Source organism: Apteryx mantelli, chromosome 16 (assembly GCF_036417845.1).
Source record: "Apteryx mantelli isolate bAptMan1 chromosome 16, bAptMan1.hap1, whole genome shotgun sequence".
Lineage (NCBI taxonomy): Eukaryota > Metazoa > Chordata > Aves > Apterygiformes > Apterygidae > Apteryx > Apteryx mantelli.
Window position 1 is genome coordinate 9133893 of NC_089993.1, and position 26038 is coordinate 9159930.

General features: G+C 38.1%; 1 protein-coding gene across 1 annotated transcript in view; it reads right to left on the minus strand.

Moving 5' to 3' along the window:
* Positions 1-26038, minus strand: part of LOC106482633 (uncharacterized) — a 105578-nt gene that overhangs the window by 28037 nt on the left and 51503 nt on the right. Inside the window, exons 29-46 of the mRNA XM_013940242.2 lie at positions 25687-25898; positions 23742-23930; positions 22628-22767; positions 21079-21241; positions 20817-20957; positions 20353-20487; positions 19797-19916; positions 17131-17348; positions 16013-16206; positions 15135-15296; positions 13954-14072; positions 13075-13236; positions 12185-12262; positions 10274-10630; positions 9366-9722; positions 8207-8317; positions 4846-4995; positions 1175-1382 (exon numbers count right to left, since the gene is read on the minus strand). Coding sequence (XP_013795696.2) covers positions 1175-1382; positions 4846-4995; positions 8207-8317; positions 9366-9722; positions 10274-10630; positions 12185-12262; positions 13075-13236; positions 13954-14072; positions 15135-15296; positions 16013-16206; positions 17131-17348; positions 19797-19916; positions 20353-20487; positions 20817-20957; positions 21079-21241; positions 22628-22767; positions 23742-23930; positions 25687-25898 — 3216 coding nt within the window. The remainder of the gene's footprint in view (positions 1-1174; positions 1383-4845; positions 4996-8206; positions 8318-9365; positions 9723-10273; positions 10631-12184; positions 12263-13074; positions 13237-13953; positions 14073-15134; positions 15297-16012; positions 16207-17130; positions 17349-19796; positions 19917-20352; positions 20488-20816; positions 20958-21078; positions 21242-22627; positions 22768-23741; positions 23931-25686; positions 25899-26038) is intronic.

Below are 26038 nucleotides of genomic sequence, written 5' to 3' on the forward strand. Positions count from 1 at the left end.
GTACTTGACACCATGGAAATAAGCAGTTGAGGGACATGCAGACAGGATTATGTCAGCGCAAGTTTTGAGGACAGACTGGCTAATTCAGGATGGGTCAGTCTGTCCCTCCACAGATCCAACAACAAAAGTCATTAATAGTGATAGGGTGGCACAGAGGCAATTAGAGCCTCTATATCAGCTGATGAGAAACTCTTATTAAGCCTTTGCTTTTGATGCAGGTACCATCCTAAGATATCCATATCAGCTTTTCACACTATTTAGGCATTCCTAGGCTAACATGGCATGGCTTGAACTTGGTAATACTTGCAGGAATCCTAAGCAGGATGACCTAACACTAGACTACTTAGAGCCTGCTCCAAGACCAGGCACACGGTGTCAGGACAGCAGTAGCATATGCTCCAGATAAAGCCCCGGCCTCTCCATTCATAGGTCAGACCTGTGCTCTGCTGCCCACAGCCTTTGAGAAAGCATCAGCTTCTACCATTTCACCATTCCTGTTTCTGGGATTTCCTTACTAAGCCCCATCAGGAGATCATATTACTGATAAATTACTGCTCTTTTATAGTCTGACAGGAGCTTTTCAAGGTACCACACTGGTAAATGGTATTGGTGGATTTTGAGATTTCTGTGTTTTTTTTATGATACAAATCAAAGCACACCATGAACCAGATTAAACACTTGGTCAATATTTGCCAGACAATGGACAAATGTATGAGAAAATGTAGTTAGCTTTAAAGAATGTGCACATACACACAGAAAACCAGGATCTCATCTTTCACATCATTAACTTCTGCAAAATTATTTATAATTGTTTTCAATAACCACTTAAAATTACACTGGGATTCACACTTTTTATGCTCTGCAACAAGTTTCATTGTGTGATGCTGAACTACACAGTTTCTTAGTTCATGCAGCTAAATATTCTGGGGATCACCTATTTTACTAGGTGTTGTACCACAAAATTTTTTCTGGAATAAAGAAAAGAGGCAACCTAATTAATAACATATGAAGTTTAAGAATGACAGTTTTATTTGCAGACAACGAAAAACTGTCCCTTTTTAGGTACTACTAGCAAATCTTAGTGAATCAGTTGGTAGCTGTTAAAGGAACAGCTGAAACATCCTCACAGAGCTATTACATAACAGGAACTCCAAAAGGAACAGCAGGTACCTACCTAATTTCTGTAAACTCAGAATCAGATTGATTGCCTTAGGGTAGCCAGATGCCTGTAATGTCTTGCTGTTATGTACACTTTGGCAAAAAATATCCATTTGGTGACCAACATAATAAGAGTTTATTATGTATGTGACTGATGTTTCTCCAGCTGCAATGTGCATACGTCTTTCTTGAGTAGTGTTTCTTCCTTGAAAAAACACATCTATCTAAAACAGAACATGCAGATTTATGTCTTTGAAATATCATTTAAATACCATTTAATTTTAAAACAGAAGACAAATGGAAGATTATTTTTCTCTAGTCTATGCTTATTTCAAAAATCCATCCATTAACAAAAAAAACTTAGCCTTTCATTATTCATCTATGACTTTCTAATATCAAATCCATTCAAGTGAATGAATTTCAAATCACTTTAGTCTTACTGATTTATGTCAAATTCTCATTAGGTTCTCTTTTTTTCCCCACAAAAAGATGAAAAACAGGACTCTAGTTATATAAAGGATCTTTGATCCATGCATACTGCTAATATTTACTGGATAGAAGATACTTCAATACTTTCCTGAAGACAGCACTTAAAGAAGTATTTCTTTAAGTGTAAAATCCCCATTTAAGAACATAGGAGCAATATTCCAGTTCCTGATACAATGTACTGAAACTATATTCCTATAGGAGTCACAATACCCTTGAAACATGCTGTACTAACACTGATCGGAATGGAATGACCTTGTTCAGAAACCAGCCAATTAATAAATTCTTAATATTTTAGTAGGTAATGTTTAAGCCATCCATAGTTTGTAAATACTAGGAGAAAACCTCATCTTTCATTCTGTACCTTACACAATGGTAGTCCTCATTCAAGCCATGGGCTGTTACACTATAAAAAAGGACAGTAATTTTCATTTTTTTTAAATAAAAAACTACCTGTAAAGATGTTGGCACCCTGGCTTGTAGCAACCATGGCCAAGTATGCTGAAAATTCCCAGTTATGTCAGTACTTGTTTCAGACTCCTGGATTTGTCCTTCAAAAACTGTCAGGTAACCACCACAGTGCACTTTAATACTAAAACGCTTGATCGCTTTCAGGTCCAAGATAGCCTGTGTGATACAATGATAATTTGTGAAAAGGCATCTTTATAAAAAGAAAAGCTCTTGTTATTCAGGGTTCTTTTTTTGGTTCAGGCAGTTTCAGCTCAAAGATGTGTAAATGAAGGTCCAGTAAAAACTTGTATCATTTTGTAACATAATACAGTTACAAACACTGAAGAAAGCTCCCACTTTTTTTTTTTTTTTTTTTAATTTCCACAGTTTAACAAGTATTCTGCAGTACGTCCTTACCTTAACCCTATTCAGGCTGTTAAATGATTAATAAAGAGCTAGTGTTGTGCTGTAGGCTTGTGTATCTCAAATATACAAATATGCTAGACAACCATTCCGAATGTAAACCCTGAAATCATAATTGTATTCACCTCCATCTAGCTGATACCTGGCACACTGCAGACCTATCAGACAGACTAGGTATATTAGCTAAAACGCACTGCCCTCCTTGTGCAACACACAGTGCAAGCTCAGGTGTGGCCTGGGCTCTTCGCAGATCAGGAGCCAACCTCCAGTCTCCTCCTCCTATAAAACTTCTGGTTCAAGAAGCTATTCTCCAAATCTCTCAAGAATAAAACTAGCTTCTGGGCTCCCTTCCACATTGAATTTTAGACAAGAAAAAAAAGGGGTCATGAGGGAAGCACAGAGAGAAAAGGAGCAGGAAGAGAGAAAGGTAAAAAAGAAAATATAATGTCATTAAACCAGGAGTAGACATTCTGACCTGTGTATATTGGGAAAATATCTGAATTCACAAAAATCTTATTCCTCAAGAGCCTAAGCAGCAACCTGCTTGACCATCTCTACATCTCACTTAGAGACCGTCCTCCCCAACTTCCTCCCACTTCTGTTGGGTTACAGAGCTCAGGAATACAATTTGCATGGCAAGAAAGCAACTGGTTTGTCTCCGTCCAGTACAGAGTGACATTTCATTTTACCACAAACACACTTCTGTGCCTCACGTTATTCCAGCTCATTCAGAAATACTACATGTATGCATGGGTACAGTCTGCAAATGTCCCAGACCATTCATTTGTACAGAAAATTACAGTTAAAGCCTTGCACATCCTGAATGGGACTGCAATGCACTTTCATAATGAATATTCCACCATACTTCAAATTACGCAGAAGGACAGAGGACACTGCTGCTCTTTGTGTCAATTGAATAAAAGGTAAGGAAGGCCCAACTTAGAGTATAGATAAGGAACAGTGTGGGACTGGAGAAGATTATGAATGAGAAAAGAAGCTGAGACAGTGTATCAACTCAGACACCTTAATCAGAAGAAAGGCACATTATTGAACATTAGCTCATATTTTAAAATGTGGAGAACAATCTTTGCCGCTTGTACCTGCTACATTAGGTAGAAGATCATTTGTGGTTATGGTTTGCTTTATTTCGGCTGCATTTAACAGCATCAAGCTTTTTTTCCTGTATAAATCTTGACTTTTAAGTGAAGCAAAATTGTAAAGCAACTTTGAAGTCTGTGCTATGATTTGATGCAAGACGGCATAACACAAGTGAAAACATGAGAAAGATGCCAAAGTTAACAACTGAATGAGTCAAATCCTACTTTCTTTGACAAGGAGACAACAACAATTTCTCCTGCATAGCAAGTGCTGTACAAAGTCACATCTACACCCTCTGTTCTTTGCCATTCAGTTTCTACAGTTTCTGCTTCCATAATGGCTTGATTACAGACCGGACGCCCATCTCCTCTGTCATCGTTTGATAACTTACCTGCAACTCAATCCTGTCATCTATTCGCAAAGTCTTCAGTGCTTCTATGTTATGAGTAAGTTTGTAGTTAAGAGACACACTATCCAACTTCTGGACAAAGCTCAGTTCTTCTGTAATCTGTTTAGTCCAAATAAAATATGACAAAACTTAACTGTGACACATCTCTGATATTGACACTGTTCTGATTAACTGTAATTACTGTTTCTATCACATTAAATTACCAAAAATTCAAAAAATGTGACCTATACAAAAGTTAGTTCCTCACTACAAATCTCTGTACTGTAATAGGGAGTATGCACCAAGTGAAGATACTTGAAAAGACAGGTTTGATAAAATTTACAAATGGCAATCACAGATCACTTTTGATATCAGATTTGTTGCTAGAAGGGATTACGCAGCAGGAGTGACTGAAAGATACATGAAAGTCAGTAGTTCAGTACTCTAAGGCCAGCCCAACGCTCAGTGAAGTCAAAGAAAGTCAATTCTTAACCGGATTGGGTACCATTTTGGGGCCGTGACTTGGTGAAATTTCTTCTGCTGAGCTTCAGGCCCTTAATAAATTAGACCTTTTGTTTTAAGACTCGATTGATTTCCACACTGAAGACGCTTCTTCAATGGTCTCATGCTATTCTGCACTGAGCATGTTTACACAGTACACAATTCAGTTAGTCTTATGCTTCCTTTAACAAAGGCCTTTAAAATCAAACCAGCACCCGCACAGAATACTCCTATAAAGGCCTCATGCATAGCTATTCCAAATGGAAAAACAGTGGTTACCAAATCCCTTAGCTCACTCTAACCTCTCTTTCACATCTTGCTAATACGGAGGAGACACTTACTTGCTTGCTGTTCACAGAGAACTGAATAAATCTTTTATAGAGGTCCCCCGTTTTTTCTGATGTCACATCAGCTAACATCCTTGTAGGAATGCCAATGTCAGTAGCTCCTTGAATGTTATGGGTTAGCAGCACATCCAGCTCCTGTCTTTCCTGTTAATATTTCACAACACATACAGCAAAGCGTGTGTAGATCCCAAAGCTTGCAGCCATACACAGTTTGAACAGAAACTCAGCAAATCCATCTGTCCTACATTAAAACTAATTACATTAACTAAAACTTTAACTAACTAAATTAAAACTAATTAAATCCAACTGCACTGAATTTAGTGCAGTTGCATCAAGGGAAAAAGTAGAGAAAAATCAAGCATAGGACAGATAGGATACAAAATATATCTTTCAGCTAAAATAAAAAAGGTGCAACTGTCTCTTTCTGGTGGCAACGAACTCCCGCTAGCTGTTTTTCTACAGCACAGAAATACACAGAAATTACCAGCTATGGCAACCAAGTGAATGCTCAACAGGAAGAAGCTACTTCTGTGTGTATTCTTTCCTCCTGCACTGATGACGAGAAGCCAAATCTGTGTCTCTGATCACAGAGATCACTCTGTAAATCACAATCTTTTTTCTTTGTGTGCATTGCTGTACATTTTCATGGTGACTGAACTGCACTATATTGAGAGGATCTGCAGCATATCTGGAGTGAGATAAGCATTTGTGCTTTTGCATGTCATATTATATTTGCAACATAATATAATGAACACCAAATAGTACAAAATAAAAAAATACAGGCACACAAAGAATATAACAAGGAAATGATTCAGGAAGTGCCACAGTCTGTATCCTATTATCCTATACATCTGTTTTACTGCACATTACAGGTGCCAAATTCTCAAAGATCTATGTTTTATTCTGGCATTTATTACAAAAGCTTGTCTATTTGTTCCCAATAAAATAGTTTACAGTATGTCACCCAGCACTTTGTACACTCATTCTAACAATCTGTAAGATACTTACAGCAGTGGCTTTTAGTATAAGGAGTCCTTGCAACTTATTTTCATCAACAAAGATCAACGTCTGTGACTCTAGGTTCATTTTATCTATCAAAACATAGCCTGAACCATCAATTTTTACTGGTGCTCCAAGATCCTGTAGAAATGGGAAGAAAAAAACCAAACACTTCTACAATTATCCACAAATATGCTATACACCTGAAATATTTTCTTCCTAGTAAGGAGCTATAATAGCATCTGGCTATAAAACCAGTATATCAGGCAGCATGTCCATACAGTGTTTCAGAAATCTTGATATTATTTTCTAAAAGTTTATACACTTTTTTTCTCTTTTGCATTTTAAAGAGATCTGCCATATTTTTGATATATTGGCCAGCAAAAATAGGACACAGGATAACTTGGCAGCTTTTCTTGCCTAACTGAAGAGTCAATTAATTTTCTACGCTTTGCATTGCTCCAGTGACACAAAGCATCCATAAATCCTGAGAAACCAGTAAGGGTAGGTTTATTACGGCAGTTTTGTTCTGTAAGAGTCTGCTCTTTGTATAGTCAGTTATACCCTGATTCACATATTGAAGTAACAGCTCATTCTGTGATAACATCTCTCTAAACTTTCCCTATACACACTTCTGTCCTTTCCATCTTCTGCCTATCTAGCATTGACTGGTGGGATGTGAGAAGCCTAGGTTTATGATACAAGTATTTCAGACAGCAATACAAATTTTCAGTAAAAATCAGTGCTCAATCAAGCCAAATTTACAACTGCTACTTCAGGAAATTCTGCTGCAGAAATTCTCCCTTTCACCCATCTACTGTTAGGCCTGGGAAAATAAACTACCAGGCCAGAACTGAGGTAAGAAGTGCTATCCTTCTCTCTTCCATCACGGGGTAAAAAAAGCACAGCACATCACACTAACTGAGAGGTCTCAGCACACTGCCTTTCTTTACTTGGAGAGCTTTGAAACCTGTCTTGCGCCCCAGCTCACACAGCTCTTCCCAGGCAACTGCACTTTGGTCTCCTTCAGAGACGAGGACTCCCAGGACCAACGCAGCCAACCAGGTGGACTGTCCCAGAGCCACAGCTCACTTTCCTTTGCTTTAAACAGAAATGAGACTGTGCTGCAAATGATGGCTCATTTCTGTGATGTGGACTGATCTTTCTCCACAGAGCTCCAGAGACTTTTTTTCTTTTCCTTCTTTGAACAGCGCTCTTACTTCACTACCATTTATAGCGTTTGCAATTCAGACTCCAAGCCTGTAGCAAGGTCCCACCAGACCAGAAGTTAAATCTCATTAATGGAACAGGAGGTGTTACCTGGTGATGCATGGTCAGGCACTATAAATGGTAGGGTTCAGCTCTGGGGCAACTGCATGGACAGTATTTGCAAGAATAACCACTGAGAAAAAGCTCACCAGTCCAAACCAGCTTGTTTGAAATGTCATTTTTGTTTTTTCAGCCAAATCCCCCAGATATTCCTGAACTCGGGTCCTACAGGAAATTGTAATTGCTGTTTAATGCTGCCTTTCTCACTCTGTGTATTTTAAGCAATGTTTTTCTTATATTACATATCAGCTTGTTAGCAATTTCAATTTTCTGTAAAGCTGAATGGAAATTTCCTGACATGAAGATTATCCATTTAAATTATATTTTCATTTTGTTTCACAGTTTACTTGATGCATTTTTAAACTATTCCATGGTTTGTCAAAATGGCTGAGAAACTGCAATCGCAGTTCCCAAAGAGAACTCTGAATACGCATTATCTCTGAAGATAAAAGCCCAGCAGATTTCTCAACTGTCCCTTTTAAAGAATACATCAGAATACTTAACAGTAATCCCACTTGAACAGTACGGACTAGTACAAGCAAGTCCATTGACTTCAGGTATTGATTCATACAAAATTTGGCTTATACCATATAAAAGTACAGTGAATGACTGGTTCCAAATGTAAGATACAACATAAAAAGGGGACAATGCTTTTCTAAGATCTGACTGTGCTACCATTGAAATCATCAGACTATTTTCTTTTGACCTTAGTAGGTGCAACGGTAAGATCCTGGTTTAGAATTAGATGTAGCAAGTCAAAAGTAAAGCAAAAGATTCTTTCAAATACCTGAATTGTTTGGCATTTGTTTTCTATAAACATTTTCCACTGAAGCTTCTTTTCAGAGTAGAAATCCCCATTCATTTGAAGCTCACAAGCACCTGAATTCAATCCTATGTCAATATGATATTTTAACTCCTTTTGTGCCGTGACAGACAGCTTGTTTTCCCTTGGAATTTCTTTCAGTTGAAGGAACTCATGTCTGAATTGAACTTCCAGGGTCATCTTTGGCTTGCACTCTGTTCTTACTTCAAGACGGGCAACCTTGCCATCTGTTTCAAGGATGCAGAGAAGTCCTGCTTGGCAGCTGTCTTTCTGAATATATCCTGTGAGCCGTGACTGAGCTGGAATACCAAGATCCTATCAAGATATTAAAAAATCCTTTAGATTATACATACACATTGAGAAGAGAGGTTTTTCTTCTCCTCTTAGCACATGAGGAATGAGATTTTATGCTACATCAGCAAACACAAAGCCTGCAGTCTCAGCGCTGCCATTTTTCTCCCTCCCAACTGTAAGGTGGCAATTTTGCCTGGATAATGCTTGAGAGAAGATTTTAGGACTGGCCCACAGAAATTACAACTTCTTTACCTATAAGAACTTTTACACTTACAAAAATACAAAATGTGTATTTCTTCAGAACGGCAAAGATTATTGACAATTGTCTGCTTCATTCAGATCACACCAATCTTAATTTTCAGAATGCACTAAGCCCCCCAAAATAATAGGCTCAACACATGTTCTTGTAGCTGATGGTCTGAGGAAATATTTTTTTGTAAAATATTAAAAATTCAAGCCTGTCTTGTGCAACATTCTAAATGAAATGTTATCTCCCATTTGTTTTCAAAATATTTGTGAAAACACTGAAAATTCTATTATTTTTTGCATTTTGAGTGGTTTTCATTCTCTCTTCATGATGGATGACAATACAACGATACACATTTTCCTGTCATTTTTGTATTGTTACCCTGTAGTTGAAGAAATTAAAATTGAGGAGTTAAATGGAAAAAATAAATGCATATGAACATCTGGAAATAACCCTAAACTTGCAGAAGTCATTCTTTCTAATGTAGTAAGTGAGACTAGATGGGAAAACAAAGCAAATTTCACAACTTCTACTTTGATAAAATGAAAGAAAATATTTTTTGACAAATGTTTCAAACTAAAACCTGCTGATCAGCCCTAGAACAGCAAGGGCAGTCTCAGTTTGCCAAGGCGACAAGCAGCAAGGACTTTAAAACTAACCTCAGTCTACGTAACATCTGTGAACCACAAGATCCATACCGTCTGCCGTAAGACATATGCCTGTAGAGTGACTTTCCAAAACCCAAACATTGTTATTTTAGCTAAATCCCCATAAGGCCTTCATTTGATCCCAAAACTTTCTTTAAAAGCCTCAAATAGCTACCTGCAGAAGCTGACACTCTGTTTCTGTTTCCAGTGTCCATTCAGCTTTATTCTGAATACAGAGACCTCCTCTAGCCTTAAGGTTGCATCTGCCAGCCTGCAGCAACAAAATGCCTTCAGTGGTGACATCTGTGGCTGCAGAGAACAGGACAGAATTTTCAAAAGGCAACCCAAGCTCCCTGAGCCAGGGAACTGAATGCCTTAGCATCCCTTGGAGTGTGTATTCATGCTTGCAGGAAGTGTCTATCTGCATATCTGCTGTTTTGCCATCACACTGGAGGTTCATCAATAAGCCAATGTTGCAGATGTTCTGTTTGAAAGAGCCCTCAAAGGCTACTGCATGAGGCAGTCCCACCATCTGCAACAGAAAAGATTATACTATTTAAAGTACATAAGGTAAAGCAACCGTCTTCCTAATTTGTTTTGAACTAATGATAAAGCATTTCTTCTTTCTGAACCCATATACTTTTGGAAAGGACCATATGAGACAGCTTGTTTCACAGAGTAATCAGAAATGACCCTGAGAATGAACAGTATGGAAAAAATCTGACAAAAACCTTTTAATAAAAACTGCAGAAGTTCATAATCCCAAAGGAAATCTCCAAAGTTTCAAACAGAAAGGATTCACTTTTCATTAGATTTTAGGACCAAAGTTATTTCATTAAAAAAGCTGGGATTAAGCAACTATTTTATGGCTACAGCAGTAACATGTGTCACTCTGTTACTCCAAATTCTCATTTTTAAGTATACCTTTGCAAATGTTTTGACTTGTTGCTCTGGCAGAACCCCTTTAATAACCAAAACTATCCTTCCCATAAATAAAAGTGTCAGGACAGAGTCCTCTGTGACTCATAGTGATACGAAATACAAAGATTATGATACCATATAGAAAACCATCTAGAGTGTTACCTCTAGACTGACACACTTGTTTCTAACAGTAAGTATCCATTCTGTATCTGTTTCATTGCTTGCCAGGTTCACTTCTCCATCAGCTTTTAAACTGCAGTGCCCAAGGACAATCTCAAGCACGCCTTTATACTTGTCACTTCTCATGGCTGACACCTTCACTTGGTTCTCTTTGGCAACACCCAGAGACTGAAGCTGAGGCAAGGAATGCTTGAAGTCAAGCTCCAAATGAGGCTGGATGTTGAAGGTGGCATAGAGTTGCAGACAGGCAAACATCTCATTAAAAGAAATGTGTCCAAAGAAGCTGACAGTAGAGTTGCTGGTAAACATCGACCCATTCAGTGAAACTTTTGCTGGAGTCTATAAAATTACAGAAAAACTGTTGTCAAGCTTGTTCCCCTGTCAGACCACATAACCATTTCCCTACTGCAATACACATGCTTATTCTTAAAAAAGAAAAAAAAAATGCTACTATGAGTGCAAGAGGAAACACATTTGGTATCCATCCTACATACACATAAATGTCTACAGAAATAGAGAGAAGGGCCCAGAGTCTTCCTTTAGAGTTCTATAATAAAAATAACAGCAACCCCCCCAACTGTTAAAACAATTATCAATAACAAAAAAGCAACTACTATTGCTTTTATTATCACTTTTATTTTTACTATACACAAATAGAGCTCTAGCATGTGAGAATGTGTTAAATTCCCCACAGACTTCAGCAGAAGTGACCAGTGTTATGTAGACTGGACCCACATTACATGAGGGAACTGGAATCTATTTGTGTTTTTTGCCACTGGAACACATATGAGAATTGCAGTCACTGCCATTACTGTTTGTCTAAAGACAAATAGTAATCTTTCTGAAGTCACTCACAGGAGACATGTTTTTAACACATTCTTAAGAAAATGTCAGATTATAAGGCATATCTTTCTGGAACAGTTCAAGTGTCACAGGGGCTTTCACAAACAAATGATTAGTTAGAAAGAGCAGAAAATGGATTAAGAAAAAGTAAACCATGCAATTTATACTGACAACACTGGAAAAAAAACCCCACCACCAGCATCAAACTTACAGTAAGACAATATGGCTCAGTGGCCAGTTCCAGTCAAACAATTTTTTTGCCCAAGTAGTCTGCATTTTCAATTTGACTGACTTTCCAACCATAGCATAGTTAATGTACATCTTCAGGGAAATCATACTAGAAACTAACTGTCCATCAGTTTGTGTATTTATGGAACAGACAAGATTCTCAGCTTGCGCCTCCTATGTTCCCATGTCCAGTTCATTTCAGGTTGGCTGCACAACAGCAAAACAAGATCATTTATACTGAGTTCAGTTCTAACTGGCAGAAGATACAGTTTGGAGGCCTCAGCTAGTAACATTAATGAAACTCTTTGCCTTTGGTTTTATGCAACCTGTTATCTCATGGTATCATTAGTTTTACGCTAGGTGCAGACTCTTTCACTGAGCTCTGAATCAGTCCAACTTACTTGCTTGTTGTAGGACATGGGAATATCACCTTTAAAATTGCACCTGTCGGGCCTGTAAGCACCTCTTAGCTCTGCTACATGTTTTGCACTTGGTGCATAATTGTGCACTAAGGATGTAAATCCGTATCACCCAGATACAAGTTTGGTTGAAAGTTCAGACTCAGAATAAAAATTCTATTGCATGATGGTGAAACTGAATGCTACCTTCCTCATGGATTTGTCTAGTTTTTGATGAACAAGCAATCTGATGCAGTTGAATCTGGAGATATTAAAGGAGTGAAAATATCTGAAGGTTTGTACACAACTTCCTGCAAATTCAAACTCATTTCTACATCTCTGACACCTTCCAGTACTTAGATTCCCTTGGTGGTAATTAAGACAGTATGCTGTTGATAGCAAAGTTTAAGAATGAAGCCTGTACCTCAGAATGATGACTTGCAATGTCTCCATTGCAAAGGCCAGAAAGTTGTTTATAGATGGATTCTCCACTGCAAGTAACCTGTTGGCATATCAACATAGCACAATCGGAACATGGAGAAAAGCAGAGAGGACTAAAATACAAAGTAAAGATCTAAAAGGCTGCTTTCAAGAGAAAGAGCAGGAAAAAGTTAAAACATAGCTTTAAGATTAAAGGTTAGAGATCAGTCTCAAAAAGACAAAAAGTTTAGTGGATCTGAGCCTAAATCATGTCTCTAATCGTACATTATTATCCCAAATATCATCAGGATAGACAAAGAGAAGAATATCTTCAAACAGTAGGAAACTGTCACTTGCTAGACAGATTTTTGATGCTCTGGCTTTTGAATTTGGCAGGAGCTAGTGGTATTTCTTATGTTTAACATGGAAAATACCACTGTCACAAGTAGACACTCAGTGTTTTAAATGCCATCAGCATGCCCAGTTGCAGACTGCGAAGTCCTTGGGGATGGCTGTTGGCTGTACAAAAACTACTGCCATTATTAACCATTCTCCTGTTTAAATTACTGCACCCACAAACAGCTAAGTGCTCCACCTGCAAACCCCACTTTAGCAAGGTGGAAAGGGACTGGACATTATCATGCCTGGACAAGCACCCTTTTGGATATGCACACTCCAACTTCATGCCATACATGTTTTGTTACCTGCCATATTTTGCTTACCAGTAAAGAGCAGGTTTTCAAGCAGTTTCTAGGCTTTCTGTGCTGGTCTTGTTTGGGAAAAAATCTCTCCCTTCTGATCTCCTAGCTTGCTCTCAAGATGATAATTTAAACAATTGAGAATGAACAGCAAAAAGTGACATTAAATACATCATATAACAGGATTTCTGCTAACCTGTATGGCCTGTGGGACAATGTTTATCAGTACTCCCACATCATGATGAAGTGAAAGGGAAATTTCCATAGCACCAACAGTGGTTTTCTTCTCTATTTTGACTTTGAACTGTTCCTTCTCCACCATGGTTGTTAGCCCTGCAGCAATCCCTTTGCTGAAATTCTGAGTACAAAAGAAACCAAATAAGGGAAAGACACAAATGACAACATCCCAGTGACAGCTAGTAAAGCAGAATCTGTTTCACAGTGCTGCAACCTGACAACCTGAGTCACAGCAGCAGCACTGGTAAAAGGGAAGTGCAAATTCTTCAGTGTGGCTTCATTTCAAAGACAGATTTTCCTGTCATGCTAGACCTTCTGAATGCTCTGTACCAGCACTGGACCAGCAAACACGATCCATGATGTTCCTGTGCTTTGAGATTTCCAAAGGGAAAGCCATGTTAAACATTCTCTAGCTATTTAGCAGACATCCAAAGGATGATATTGTAACTAGCAAAATCAGGTACAAGATGCAACACAGTGCCTAGGCTCATGGACACTTACGCTACATACATTAGGCCTGCCTGTCCACTTCCTATTTATAGAGGAAAAATAAAATTGGACAAGACTACCATCCCTCAAGGCACTTCACTTAAATCTGAACTGAATGTAGCATCTTATTTAGTCTAGATTTAGTTCCAAAACTTCAGACAACTGGTACATGGTATGACTAGAAGCCATGAAGAAACCTTTCGTTCACACAGCAATTTAGTACATCTCAAAAATGCAGCCACCTTTGGAGTGAAGTGCATCCTGTGGTTAACAGCACACAGGAATAACCTAAAGTGATTAGAAATGGTTCTGCCAGAAATTAAATAATCACAGGCAGAACTTTTCTTACCTGGTAATAGCCAGCAGCTTCCACAATAAAGGGAATCCCAAGTTTCTTTATCTTTGAGATGTTGTGCTGTAAACTCACAGATAGCTGGGATTTAGGAGGCTCTACAGACAGACTCTGACCTTCAAACACAGCAGTAATCCTTTCACTGCCACTCTGTAAGGCTATAGTAACGGTGTGATTTGCTGTGACATGGTCACCCACGGCAGTGAGAATGCCGTCCAAGGGCAATCCTAATGACAGGGAAAGAAGCAAAATCAACACAGATACTGCTGGGTTGTCATTGCCTGTAAAATAGATAAAAGCTAAATTACAGATTAAAGAGAGAGCTTCTATCCCTTTTCATAACAGGAGAAAGCACTTTCTGCTGTGTACTTACAGGAAGAGAGAACATTACCTACCATATGAAAATCATTAAAATCATTAAAAATGATTGTTAAATTAAAATGTGATATGCACCTTGGAAGTCAAAGATTATTCCTTTCTCAATAAAGGATATATGGCAATGAGTATTGTGTGCAACTCCAGTAACTGGCTGTTAGAAAGTTTCAAAACAGACTTCTTAGGTCCAAAGGGACAAAGGCAATTTGCCCATCTGAAATTATTGATAACTTCAGTTCACAAAAGCCCTTGGTTTTGCTTACGAAACAACACTTGGAATATTTTACTCTTCAGAGTGATTTATTCAATGACATTCAATGACATTCAAGAAATGTTTCAATTATGGTCCGAACCAAAAAAAGGTATAAAAATATGCTTAGAAGAACTGATCAGCATGCACTAACTGATCAATATGCAGAGATAAAGATGTACAAGAGAAAAATAATTTATTTTGAAGCAGTTCAAATAGTTTTAAAATAGTCCTGTATCCATTCTATTGTATTTTCTTAATGATATTAAAATGAATGTTGCTGAAGTTAAGTCCAGATCACATTTTGCTCTGGTGTGAGCAAATGTAACTTCCACAGGTCTGCACCCATTTATACAAATTCACCCCTATATTGTTACACCATATGTTGATCAAGTCAGAGTTTTCTTCATACCTGCATTTTTTAAAGAGCTGATATTATGTGCGAAAGTCCCACTGACCCTGATGTATTCATGACTCATGACACTGGAAAAATCTACAGAAAGGGCTTTCTCATCCACCAAGAAACTAGCTAAGCCCCTTTTGATCTCTTTACTCAGCTCCAGGTGTCCTTTCAGTTTTGCCTCCATTGGCATTGCCTGACTGCCGTTCTGAAACACAGCAAAAGTGATATTGTGTACGCTGGAATTCCCAAACACATTTCTGTTCCTGAGATGGAGTCCATACAGTGCTTTGTTGATCATCACATTGATATTACCTGTAATGGGCAGAAATGATTACTGCAGAGAGCCCTTTGGGACAGAAATGACCAGGATTTGACGAGCAACATACAAATTAATCATTAATTTAATACCAGGAGGAAGTAAATGTATTTCCACTGATTATAATAGATAATTTAGCCTAATCCAGACAGAAAATTGGTTCATTGTTAAGAGAACAGTTTCTCTACTAGTAGAAGCGCCTGTGTTGAGAACAAATTACATAATAGCATTTATGGCAGCTGTTTCTTTTTATTCACAAATTTGTTTGTGCCTTTAGGCCAGGACTAAGTATACTGCGCTGTCTTCTGAAGGCAAATGTACAGAGGGATTATGATCTTCCACAAAGGCTCCTTGTATTACTCCAGGATAAACAATTCCTCTGGAGCTCTGCAGTAACATGCTCTACTTCATGGAGCCATTCGCAAGGGCGAGGTCCCCGAGCCTGCCACTCCCCTGCATTTCAGAAGGCTTGCACAGGGAAAAAAAACACCCACTACTTCCCTCGATCAACAAAACTAACAAATAAAAGATGCACCTGCAATGAGAATGGTAGTTTACTCAAATGTGTCTTCACCCCAGTGATCAATGGTTCATTTTGCATACTAAATGCATCCTTTTGCATTAAATGCACTACTGTAAGGAATACACTATGACTAAAAAGTCTCCTTGGATAGCTGCAGAATTAACAGCAAAACATAAAGTAAAAAAGTACCATCATGTATGTTGCTTTTGCGCTTCAGTAATCCATTCAGAGAAAGAAGCTGAGGTATAGCCTTTAATCCAGTAAACGTGTGTCGGACTTTTCCATTTAGGGACAAGACAAGACCAACTTTCTGCTCCCTGGCTCCCATGAAATCCACACAAAGCCTATTTTCATTAAGCTTTATCTCAGAAGATATCAAAAGTCTAAAAAGACAGACAGAAAAATTGCCAGTAAAGTCATCTTAGTAGTGCTTAATTCATGTTAGTCTGTCTCTGTCGACCTGCAGCAAAACCATCCCATTTATTTGGTAATGTTCAGTGCATACTCTGTATTTAGACAAAAGAGAAGCAGATTTTACAAGAGATCTGTACAGTATGTTGAAGAGGAGACTTTTGCCTAAATGGGCAAAAGTTAGTGATCAGAAACCTAGCACACATAGCTGGGAGAACCCAGAGAAAAATAAGGTCAGACTTGCTGTGCCTCACTGCTTCTGCTCATATTGCACCCAGAGTAGTTTCTAGGGTGATTGTTTCTGCAGTTACCTGAAAGCTTCTGTTTGGATGGTTCTTCTGCACATGTTCTTGTTACCATGCGTTGTTAGTCAGAAACTGGATGTTGGAAGAGATGGACGAACTCCAACGATTTCTATATATGGAAGGGTAAGGGAAGGGACTTCTAGAGATTGTCCTGCCCAACCCCCCTGCTCAAAGCAGGGTCAGCTAAAGTGAGTTACTCAAGACTGTCTGGTCAGGCTTTGAGTATCTCCAAGGATGGAAACTCCACAAACTCTCTGGGCAATCTGTTCCAGTGTTTGCTCACCCTTACAGTAAAAAAGTTTTATTTTTTTATGTTTAAACAGAATTTCTTGTATTTCAATTTGTGACCATGTGTCTCCTTTGCTGGAGACATTTGTATTAGAAAAGTTTAAGGAACAAAGTCTACAAAGTGGCAAGTTCCATTTAAATGACAAGGGTTTAAACTTTAAAATCTTATAAAACAGTGAAGATTCAGTACATTAAAAAAACTAAAAGGGTATATTTTGAAGGTAACATACGGGATTTCTAAACTAAGTACAGTAGGCCCAATTCTCCTCTCACATCTATTAACCAAGATTCTGATTTCTCTACCTTGATGGAAAGATTTTGCCCATTAACTGGAACTGCATTGACTCTGGTTCTGTCAAGATTGCCTGATGGAGGAAAGCGCTCACTCCGACAGCTCTGGCGTGCCTCCTCTTTTCATTGTTCATATCAACCTCCAGCATCAGCATGTCCCTTCCATTGGAATGAAGGCAAAAGGATCCATTAAGGTTGCTCTCACCATAACTCTTCAGGGCTGCTTGGACCTACACACAGAGAAAACAAGAACAGCACATTAAGAATCTCAAACCATAATGCAGAATAGTGAAACATCAGTTTGAGGAATAAGATTGCAGACAACGATGAGGTTTGGGAGGGTCTCATGAACCATTAAGAAATTTAAATTAGGAGGACTAAAAATAAAATTGCATCTTTTTTTGCCTCAGATAAGATCTCTTTTCCTGGCTGCTGGTGAATCATTCATTTACTATGCTCCTAAAAAGAACTTACTGAATAAATATTCTCAAAATTCCAGTTTCCCCAGGCGAACACTATCAGATCTTCACAACTGCACACTGACTTCCAAGGAAACAAGCCAGCAGAATGTTTGATAAACTCCTGAGAAACAATGTTTAAACACCTTCAGTGTCATTCACTTCATAGAAACCTATTTGCCAGATGCTTTTGTTTCTTTCCTTGGCTAGGAGAAGGCATTTGTGTTTAAGCAGAAAAATAATAAAAAAAATAGATTTCCTAATCCATTTTATTCTCTTCAGCACCCATTCCTGGGACACAGGATATACCACAAACTAGAGGAGCAGTCTGAAGTTAAAATCACTGCCAGTGATAAATGAAATCACAGCCATTAGAGACTGAAAAGACCTGCTAGATCACATAATCCAGCCCTTGTCAACATGGGATAAAGCTAATCCTAGAGAAAGAACATTCTGAACTGGCAATAAAGGCTACAGACGATACATGATTTTGCCTAGAAGTCTGTCACCATGATAGAGCTTTCAACAACCACACTGGTGAATTATTTTCCACGAGAAAATCCTTTTCTTGCATTATAGGGAGCTGGGATGCATGCAACGCAATAGAATGTTCCCATATTTATTTCTTCGAGAGCACACATTTCTCCAGAACAAGACAAAAGGGAAATATGACAACAGAAGAACACTGTGTCCTTTTAAATTAACGCATGAAGGAGGCACCTTGTTTTGATTATCCAGAGCAGATGAAAATGAATGAATATATTCAACTCTCCTTTGAATTTTTAAAACTTTACTGTTATTCTTCAGTGTAAAAGGAGGAGAAAAATACAATCAAAATGCAAGCCCCCTTTTCCCCCCAAACCCAAAATGTTTCCCCAAAACCCAAATGAACCACCTAGCTCATTACACCAGCAGAATCAAGGAATGCAGATTTCTGAAAGGAGAGCTGGCACAGAAGTAATCCAGCTAGCATGTTATTCATCACCCTTCTTTTCCTAGACCCAATTTATGGCTTTCCTAGCCTCTGTTTATAAACAGGTTGACTGAAAACAACCTTCTCAAAGACCTGAAATAAGGTCAACTCATATGCAGCTCAACTGTAACTGCATTCTGGTCAAGAGCCAAGACCTTAAAACCTTACTCTAATGCACTGCTACTACGGTTGGTCCAACCCAGCGGCTTCAAACAACTCTGCCAAAGCCAGCCTCTTTGTACCACAATTGGGAGTAGCACAGTGCTGTTTCTCTATCAAATAGCCATCACTCCAAAGTAAAAGGATATTTTTAGAGGTTAAATGATCTGTTTATGCTAGAGCACTCCATATCTCAAAAAGCTCGACTCAAATGGTTAACATTATGGCTGCTAAACCGAAGAACCATCTTGAAACAAATTCAGTGTATTTCATTAACTGATTTAGAGATCCTGGACTGATTGTTATTGTACATTCAAGAGATGGCTCCAGTTAATTATTCAGAATAATTGGATATTAAGTTACTTAAGATATGTCTATGTTTTGCTCAACTAATAAAGGTATAATTATACTGAATGTACAGGTAGAAAGAGAGTGTATCCCAGCTAATTTTAAGTTAATAGCTTTTACTTGAAGGATTAGGGGAAATTTTGACTGATAAGAATACATAAACATGTAAGAAAATCCAAAATGCAATTTTTATCCTTTCAGCTGAACTCTAAAATGTTGGCACAAGAAAAGTTATACTGTTAAAAAGATGAACTATTTTGAATTTCAAGTATAATTTTACCTGAGTTTCAGACTGATTTTTTTCCAAAGTTTTCTGAATTACAGCCAAAACATAAGCCACCTATTCCAACTGCATACAGCCATCTATCCAGAACAAACTCTATTCAAAAAAAGTTAACTGCCACCCCAAACAATTTTGGCCTCTCCACTACCCTCACTGGATTCCCTATAAGCTGAACAACTTTATAGTATATACATACATTTGTTCCCCCGCTACATCTTGAAAGTGGTTCCACAGTAATTTACAGTACAAAGTTGAACTGCTTTCAGGGTGAAATGCGTGCCTAATGCATGCAGCAAGCAAGAGACATAACATGGATCTTCAGGAAAAGAGTTTTTATACTGACTCTCCAAACAAGACAGAATTTCACCCCTAATGGACAGGAGTCTTCAACACTGAGTGAAAGAGCTGCAAAAGCCACAAGTTCATGCAATGAGACTGCAATAATCAGGGAACTGACCTGTGAGGAATCGCTGTTGTTGATTATGGCTTTTACATTCACACTGTAGTCAAAGTCTTCCAGTTTGGTTTGCCTGGAAAACAGCTCCCCACTTAGGGCCACTGCTTGTGGAAACTTGAGCTATTTGACAAAGCAAAATGTAGAAATAATCACTGCACTCACATCAACTGCTTCATGTTATTTCCTGTCTGAAATTTTAGCATAAAGTGAGGAATGTTTAAAAGCAAACATGTATAAAAGTTTACCCAAGGCACTGCTGAAACAGTATGAAAACAAATGATCAGTGTTTTTCTTACAAGACAGTACTGATACTGATTGTTATTTGGTCTGCAGTGATATGTGGGAGCCTTTGTCATCATCAGGATTTTATTGAATAGGAAGTTCACAAGCATAGAACAATCATAGTTCTAAATGCAAAGCAGAAAAAGAACCACCAAGACATGAAGATTAAAACAACATAAATGAAGACAGACATGGAGAAACTGTTCTCTGGAAAGGAAGAAGGTAGTTCTTTTTCTGTACATTGTAAAATAAAGACCAGTTTCAGCATCAATACCTGGAATGAATGAGTCACATCCACATATAAAAGGTGTCTGAAATCTGCCTCACTGGATTTGTCCTGGTATCTTCCTAGAAAGCTGAGAACATCTTCCTTATTGACTTTCAAGGTAGCCTCAACTTCCTGCTTCACCTATGTGTTAAGAATGTAAGTGAACTGCATTGAGTATTAACCCTATGTATTATGACAGATGAGAGAAGCCATTGCAGTTGAGAATTATTACATTGTGGCTCAGAATAAAAAATAAGCAAAGCAGAGGAAAGAAAATAACTGCATTTGCAAGATGGATGATAGATAGGTAAGGATTAGATCCCTGAATCCTTTCCAATGCTTGTTACTTATAATAATATTAATGTTTAACATTAATTCAAAGAGAACTTCGCTTGCAGCATTTACCTGGTGAGAACTAAAGACCTATAAGCAAGCTAGGTCCAAAAAGACAATAAACTGCAAATCTATACAGACAGGTAATGAATCTCTCCTTCTAAATGAAATTTAACAGGAAATTTACTCACAGTTTGGTGGCTTCGAGTTAAAATGCATATTTCAACATTTTGGGGGAACCACCTGTAGTTATAAGGATGAGCTAAACCAGCACAAATCTAAAGGAGTTTAAAAAAGAGAGGAAATGCAAGGAACATAAAATATGTACAGTAAACTACTCATTTTCTGTTTTCTTGATATGCCAGGTTAAAGGAAATTCGTGCATCAGGTATTACTCACATAGGGGTTTTCAGATTGATAGCCAAGTGTAAAAGTTTGAACTGATTCCTCCAGCCCATTTATCAAAACTTTTGTCTCCAAGAAGTAGTGCTTTTGCTTTTTGTCGATGGTAAACGTCTCCTGGAGAAGGAAGCTCTGTGGAATGAGCAGTTCAAATGGATGCCTGGAACAAAAAAAGGAATGAACAAAATGTAAAAGATCTTTATAGGCAACCACAAAGAGAAAACATGCATAGTTCAGCTGAAACTCCAAAACTTTCAATTGCAGATGTGATTAGGGTACTGAAGCAAAGCATGTAGGACCAGGAACCTGTGAGAACTTAATAGAGTGTAACTACAGCTTCATACAAACTACACACATTCACCAGAATTTCTGATGAAAAATTTCCATCCTGGATTCAGAAAAGGTTGGGCAGAGCATGGGAGAGGGTGAATCTCTAAAATTCTGACGTGCAGACCTAATACATACACTTTACATACCTTCATGGCCAAAACTTCATTTCAAATAGGGACAGAGTGTCCAAATACTTAGGAAAATCTCAGCTGGCAAGTACATTCTCCGTTTTCTGCACAAACAATATCTGCATGATGATAATTCCATGCAACATATGTTCAGCTAGTAAGTAGTAAACTGCTCAGAGAACTATATAAGTGCAACATTTTATGCTCTTTATTAAATACGTCTCTGCATTTACTTAGATGCCTAAAAAAATGCAGTAACATTTATAATCAGACACTGGACTGCATTTATACATGTTAGGATATCTGACAGAGCTCTTGATTTTTCATTCACATACTTCTCCCATTATTGAAAAGGCATCTCAGGGGGTTTTTTTTAGCTATCTCAAAGATGCAGAGCAGCTCCTGAGGGAGCCTTTGCACTCCTGTAGACCTTACTACGTCTTAAGAATGCCGAGATCTCCCAAGCGATGATCTGGATTTCTCAGGTCTGAGCATGTATTTTTAAGGAGGTCTTCAAGCTGTGTTTTGATAATGGGTCATGAAGGGAGAAATTCTGGTAGCCAAAATCTAGAAGCAGTGTACTCATTATCACCAGGAAATGAAAACATGTTCCAAATCTAAACAAGAGCATTTGTTATGTGTTTTAAAAGGGAAACATTTGGCTTTAGAACAGCTATATCATTGCTAAGGAGTAGAAGAAAAGCATCTGGATGGCACAAGGGATCAGATCTGGATTTTTGAACTTCTCACCACTTAGAAGTTTGGCCATACCATAAATCCTGTTGTTTTCATGAAAGGAGGATATACTTTAAATAGGGTTCTTAACAAACACATGGCCACAGCATGCACTGCCTATTGCTTTTGACAACTTCTTCGTGATCATTTCAATAACAAGAGCAAAGGCAGAATGGATGCAGATAACCAACCCATGGAGTCAGTGTGCTGGAGCAAGCTTAGACAACAGAGTAGGAAGCACAAGTTTTGTGCATGTGGTACTTCAATCTTGTAAACTTTTTCCCAAGAGCATCAAGATGCATATTAAATTTAGGCCAAAACATTCTTCAGAGATAGAAAAAAGGCTACTGAACCTGAAATGGAGAGTTCCACGTTTCTGATAGAGCATCTTCTCCTTCTTCAGCTCTTCTATCTGACCTTCAAACTGCAGCACGACAGGCAGACTATTATAGTCTGTCCATATAGCCTTCACAGAAACGTTTGTCTTTTTAGGCTGCAGTCCAAATCATGCAACCAGGAGAAGAAAGGACACTTGCATCAGATTTATTGGATTCATATTCAGGAATGCCAATATAAAAAACACATAGTTCAGCAGGCTACAGCAGGGATGTAACTTCACACAACAACTCCTTTCTCCTAAAGTTCAAAATCCTGATCTCAATTTAGATAGAATTAAAAGTGACATTAGTAGTAAACCACTGACTTCAGCAGAAGACGATCAGACAAATGCCCTATAATGTATAATTTGAGTGTAAACTGTTGCAGTATAAAAAAAGCTGTAGCTCTGGTACCAGTATATTTGAACACAAAAACTGATTGAATTTTCAAAGCATAGAATGTTGTGACTAGAAGAAACACTGTTTTTTGTTTTATTTAATACATACGACATCGAACTGACCAAAATAACCGACCAAAGCATCTCTTTGGATGGCGAACTGTTGTTTGGTCATGTACTGCAGACACCAAGCAAAGTAGAAATTATTTTTATTTTATTTTAATTATTTTTATTTTAAGCACTACGATAGATAAGGAGGAATGCAGGGGCTTAAATAACATATAAAACAAGCCTGTTACTATGCAAACTTGCAGGCAAAATATGTCAGTTCTCCAAGATACTTGGCAGAATCTTCCAGGCCTGTTATACATCTGCATCAAAATATAAGTAGTCACATTTACAGTTCTCTTTCTAGGCACGTATTACCTCTTTGACCTCTCCTCCCTGTGTTTCTGTCTGTAGCTGGCCTCCCAAACAGGTGAGAAGGACTCACAACAACACTGCACGATGTTTGTTTGTTTGTTTTTTTTTTAAATGAACTTTTATTTTGCAGGTTGTCAGAACAGACAGAAATACAAGGAGCCCTGGAAGTGCTTAAGCCTGGACGCTAGCAATGACATCTCTCAGGAAGGTGGCAGACCTAAAAAATGCAATCCCAGGTCAGAGAAATTACATTTGTACTTCTTTCTTACCACTGGCAGATTCTGATAGATGGCTGTGAAGTTAAATTCCTGTTTTATACTCTTTATCTTAAAGCAGAGAAATTTGGCTCGTTCATTATTCTCCAAAAGAATCTCATTCTTCACAAGATGATTCCACAGAGATATCACTTCACTATAGCTATGCAGAACATTCCTCCCAAGATGATTAAATGTGGATGCCTGAAAAACAAAGAGGAACATGCTAGTCTGGCTGAATTAGGACAGACAGAATCCTATTCTCCTAATAGCATAGTACAGAGGTGAAAAGAAGGCATTTTCCCAGAGATGACCATTACAAGAACTACTAGAAATAGTGCACCAGCATTTTGGTTATCAAAATATTCTTAATTGCCATAAAGATCTCAAAAAATTACTTATGTTACTCTTATTTTATCCCATCTAAGCAGGAGAGAGAGAAGAATTAAGTATTCGGAAAGAACATTGTTGATAAACAGTTTTTTCTTTCTCATTCAAGAATGTTTCTCACAATCCTCCACACTGTGCCTGAACCAGCAGTGATCTAACAAGGAAAAGCTGCAATTCAAAATAAAGGAACACCTTAAAGATCAACCTAAGTTAAAGGTCTACCACATCAGCAGTAGATTCTAAAAGAAAGGCAAAAATTCCAGGCTCTCACTCATTTATACAGAGGCAAATAAGGAGCAATTCACTGAAAATAAATAAAGCTCCTCTGAGGCAAATCAACAGTTTGTGTAGTGACAAGTGTTTATCACATTGCTTAATGCACAGCAACTGTGACGAGGTCAGGATAAAATCTATATTTAATGGCCTAGTCTAAAAGAAATTAGGAAAAAGCTTAGAATCTATAGGCCCAGGGCATGCAGATTCCATCCAATGGATATTTAATCATTTTTATAAAAAGCGGAAAAATTCCAACAGAAAAGGCAGAAAACTACACATTGAGACTCTACTATTGAAGGTTCTCACAGAGTATTGTAGGAGACTGGAATCACTGTCTATGAGAGTCAAAACAAAACAGATAACCTTTCATTTTTCAGGACTATCTCCTAACCACTGGACTATCCTGTGTTCTACCAGGCAACAAGCTTACCATTTCTCCTACTGAATCTGTGCATTTTGTATAGATACTGGTATATTCAATGGAACAAAGAGTAACAGTAAGAACATCTTGATGGCAAAGGCGTTCTGCGAGACTGAAGCTCTGATATTTATGGAACTCCAAATATTCATGCAGGATTTTTCACTAAGGTGGCCAGATCAAGAGGGAGCATGTACAGTGAACTACGTGACAGCCTGCTGGACAGGATACTCTCCAGGCAGAGGTGGGTTACATTCACCTCAGGCAGAGGATGCCTTTGAATCTAATGCCTCACATTTAGGTGAATGCTGTAATCACTGGGCTCTTAATTAAGAAGCTTGGCTATTGCTTGTCATGCTTCTTAAATCGAACAAAAGCAAAGCCACAAAACTCAGTTGTTTCAAATCACTGAGGAACAAATTTTAAACATTTCTTAGGCATTGGTCCAATTTTCCTACTTCTCCAAGAAACTTTCAGAACTTAGAAAAGTTAGTTATTTGTACACACCTAGGTAAAACTCTCACATCATGTACTTGGGTTCTGTGCAGGGAGAGATGAACTCCCATTCCAGAGAGGGACACAGCTAGTGGCCCTAACATTTTTTAAAGTCAATAAATAGACCCTGATTGTGCTAACAAGCCAAGGCAGGCCCCACAGGAAGCCAGTGCAGAGGAAGAATAGCATATTGTTTAAGCTCAGGAAACAGATGAACACAGGCATTACAAGATACTCTCTTAAAAGTTAGCACACAGTGCAAGAGTTTCTCAAACAAGCTAATTCACACAGTGTGCTGAGCAAGTGTCACTCCAGTATAATGACAGTTCTGTTAGGCATCTATCACAAAGCTGTACACAAAGGAAGCATCATGTTACTAACCTGCAGATATGTGGTAGCTGGGGTGTAAATATGAATTTTCCCTTCTTTTTCATTGCCTTGATCTTTACAGAATAGCTCCACTACGAGATTCTTAACAGAGACAATTTTCCCAGCTGTGAGCTCCATAGTCAATAAATAAGCAGAACGCTGAGGCTGAGTTAGTTTGTGAGCTGCATATAGATATAGCCATGGCGTGTCCATATTTAATCCACCTGGAAAGAATATATATTAAATGTAGAGATAAGTGAGATTTCAAGCTACATAGCTTCTAACTCTGCAACAAAGCTGATAAGAAGCTGGACTTTGGAAAAATGCCATTATCAGCCTATTCTCCTCCAATAGCCAAAATCTC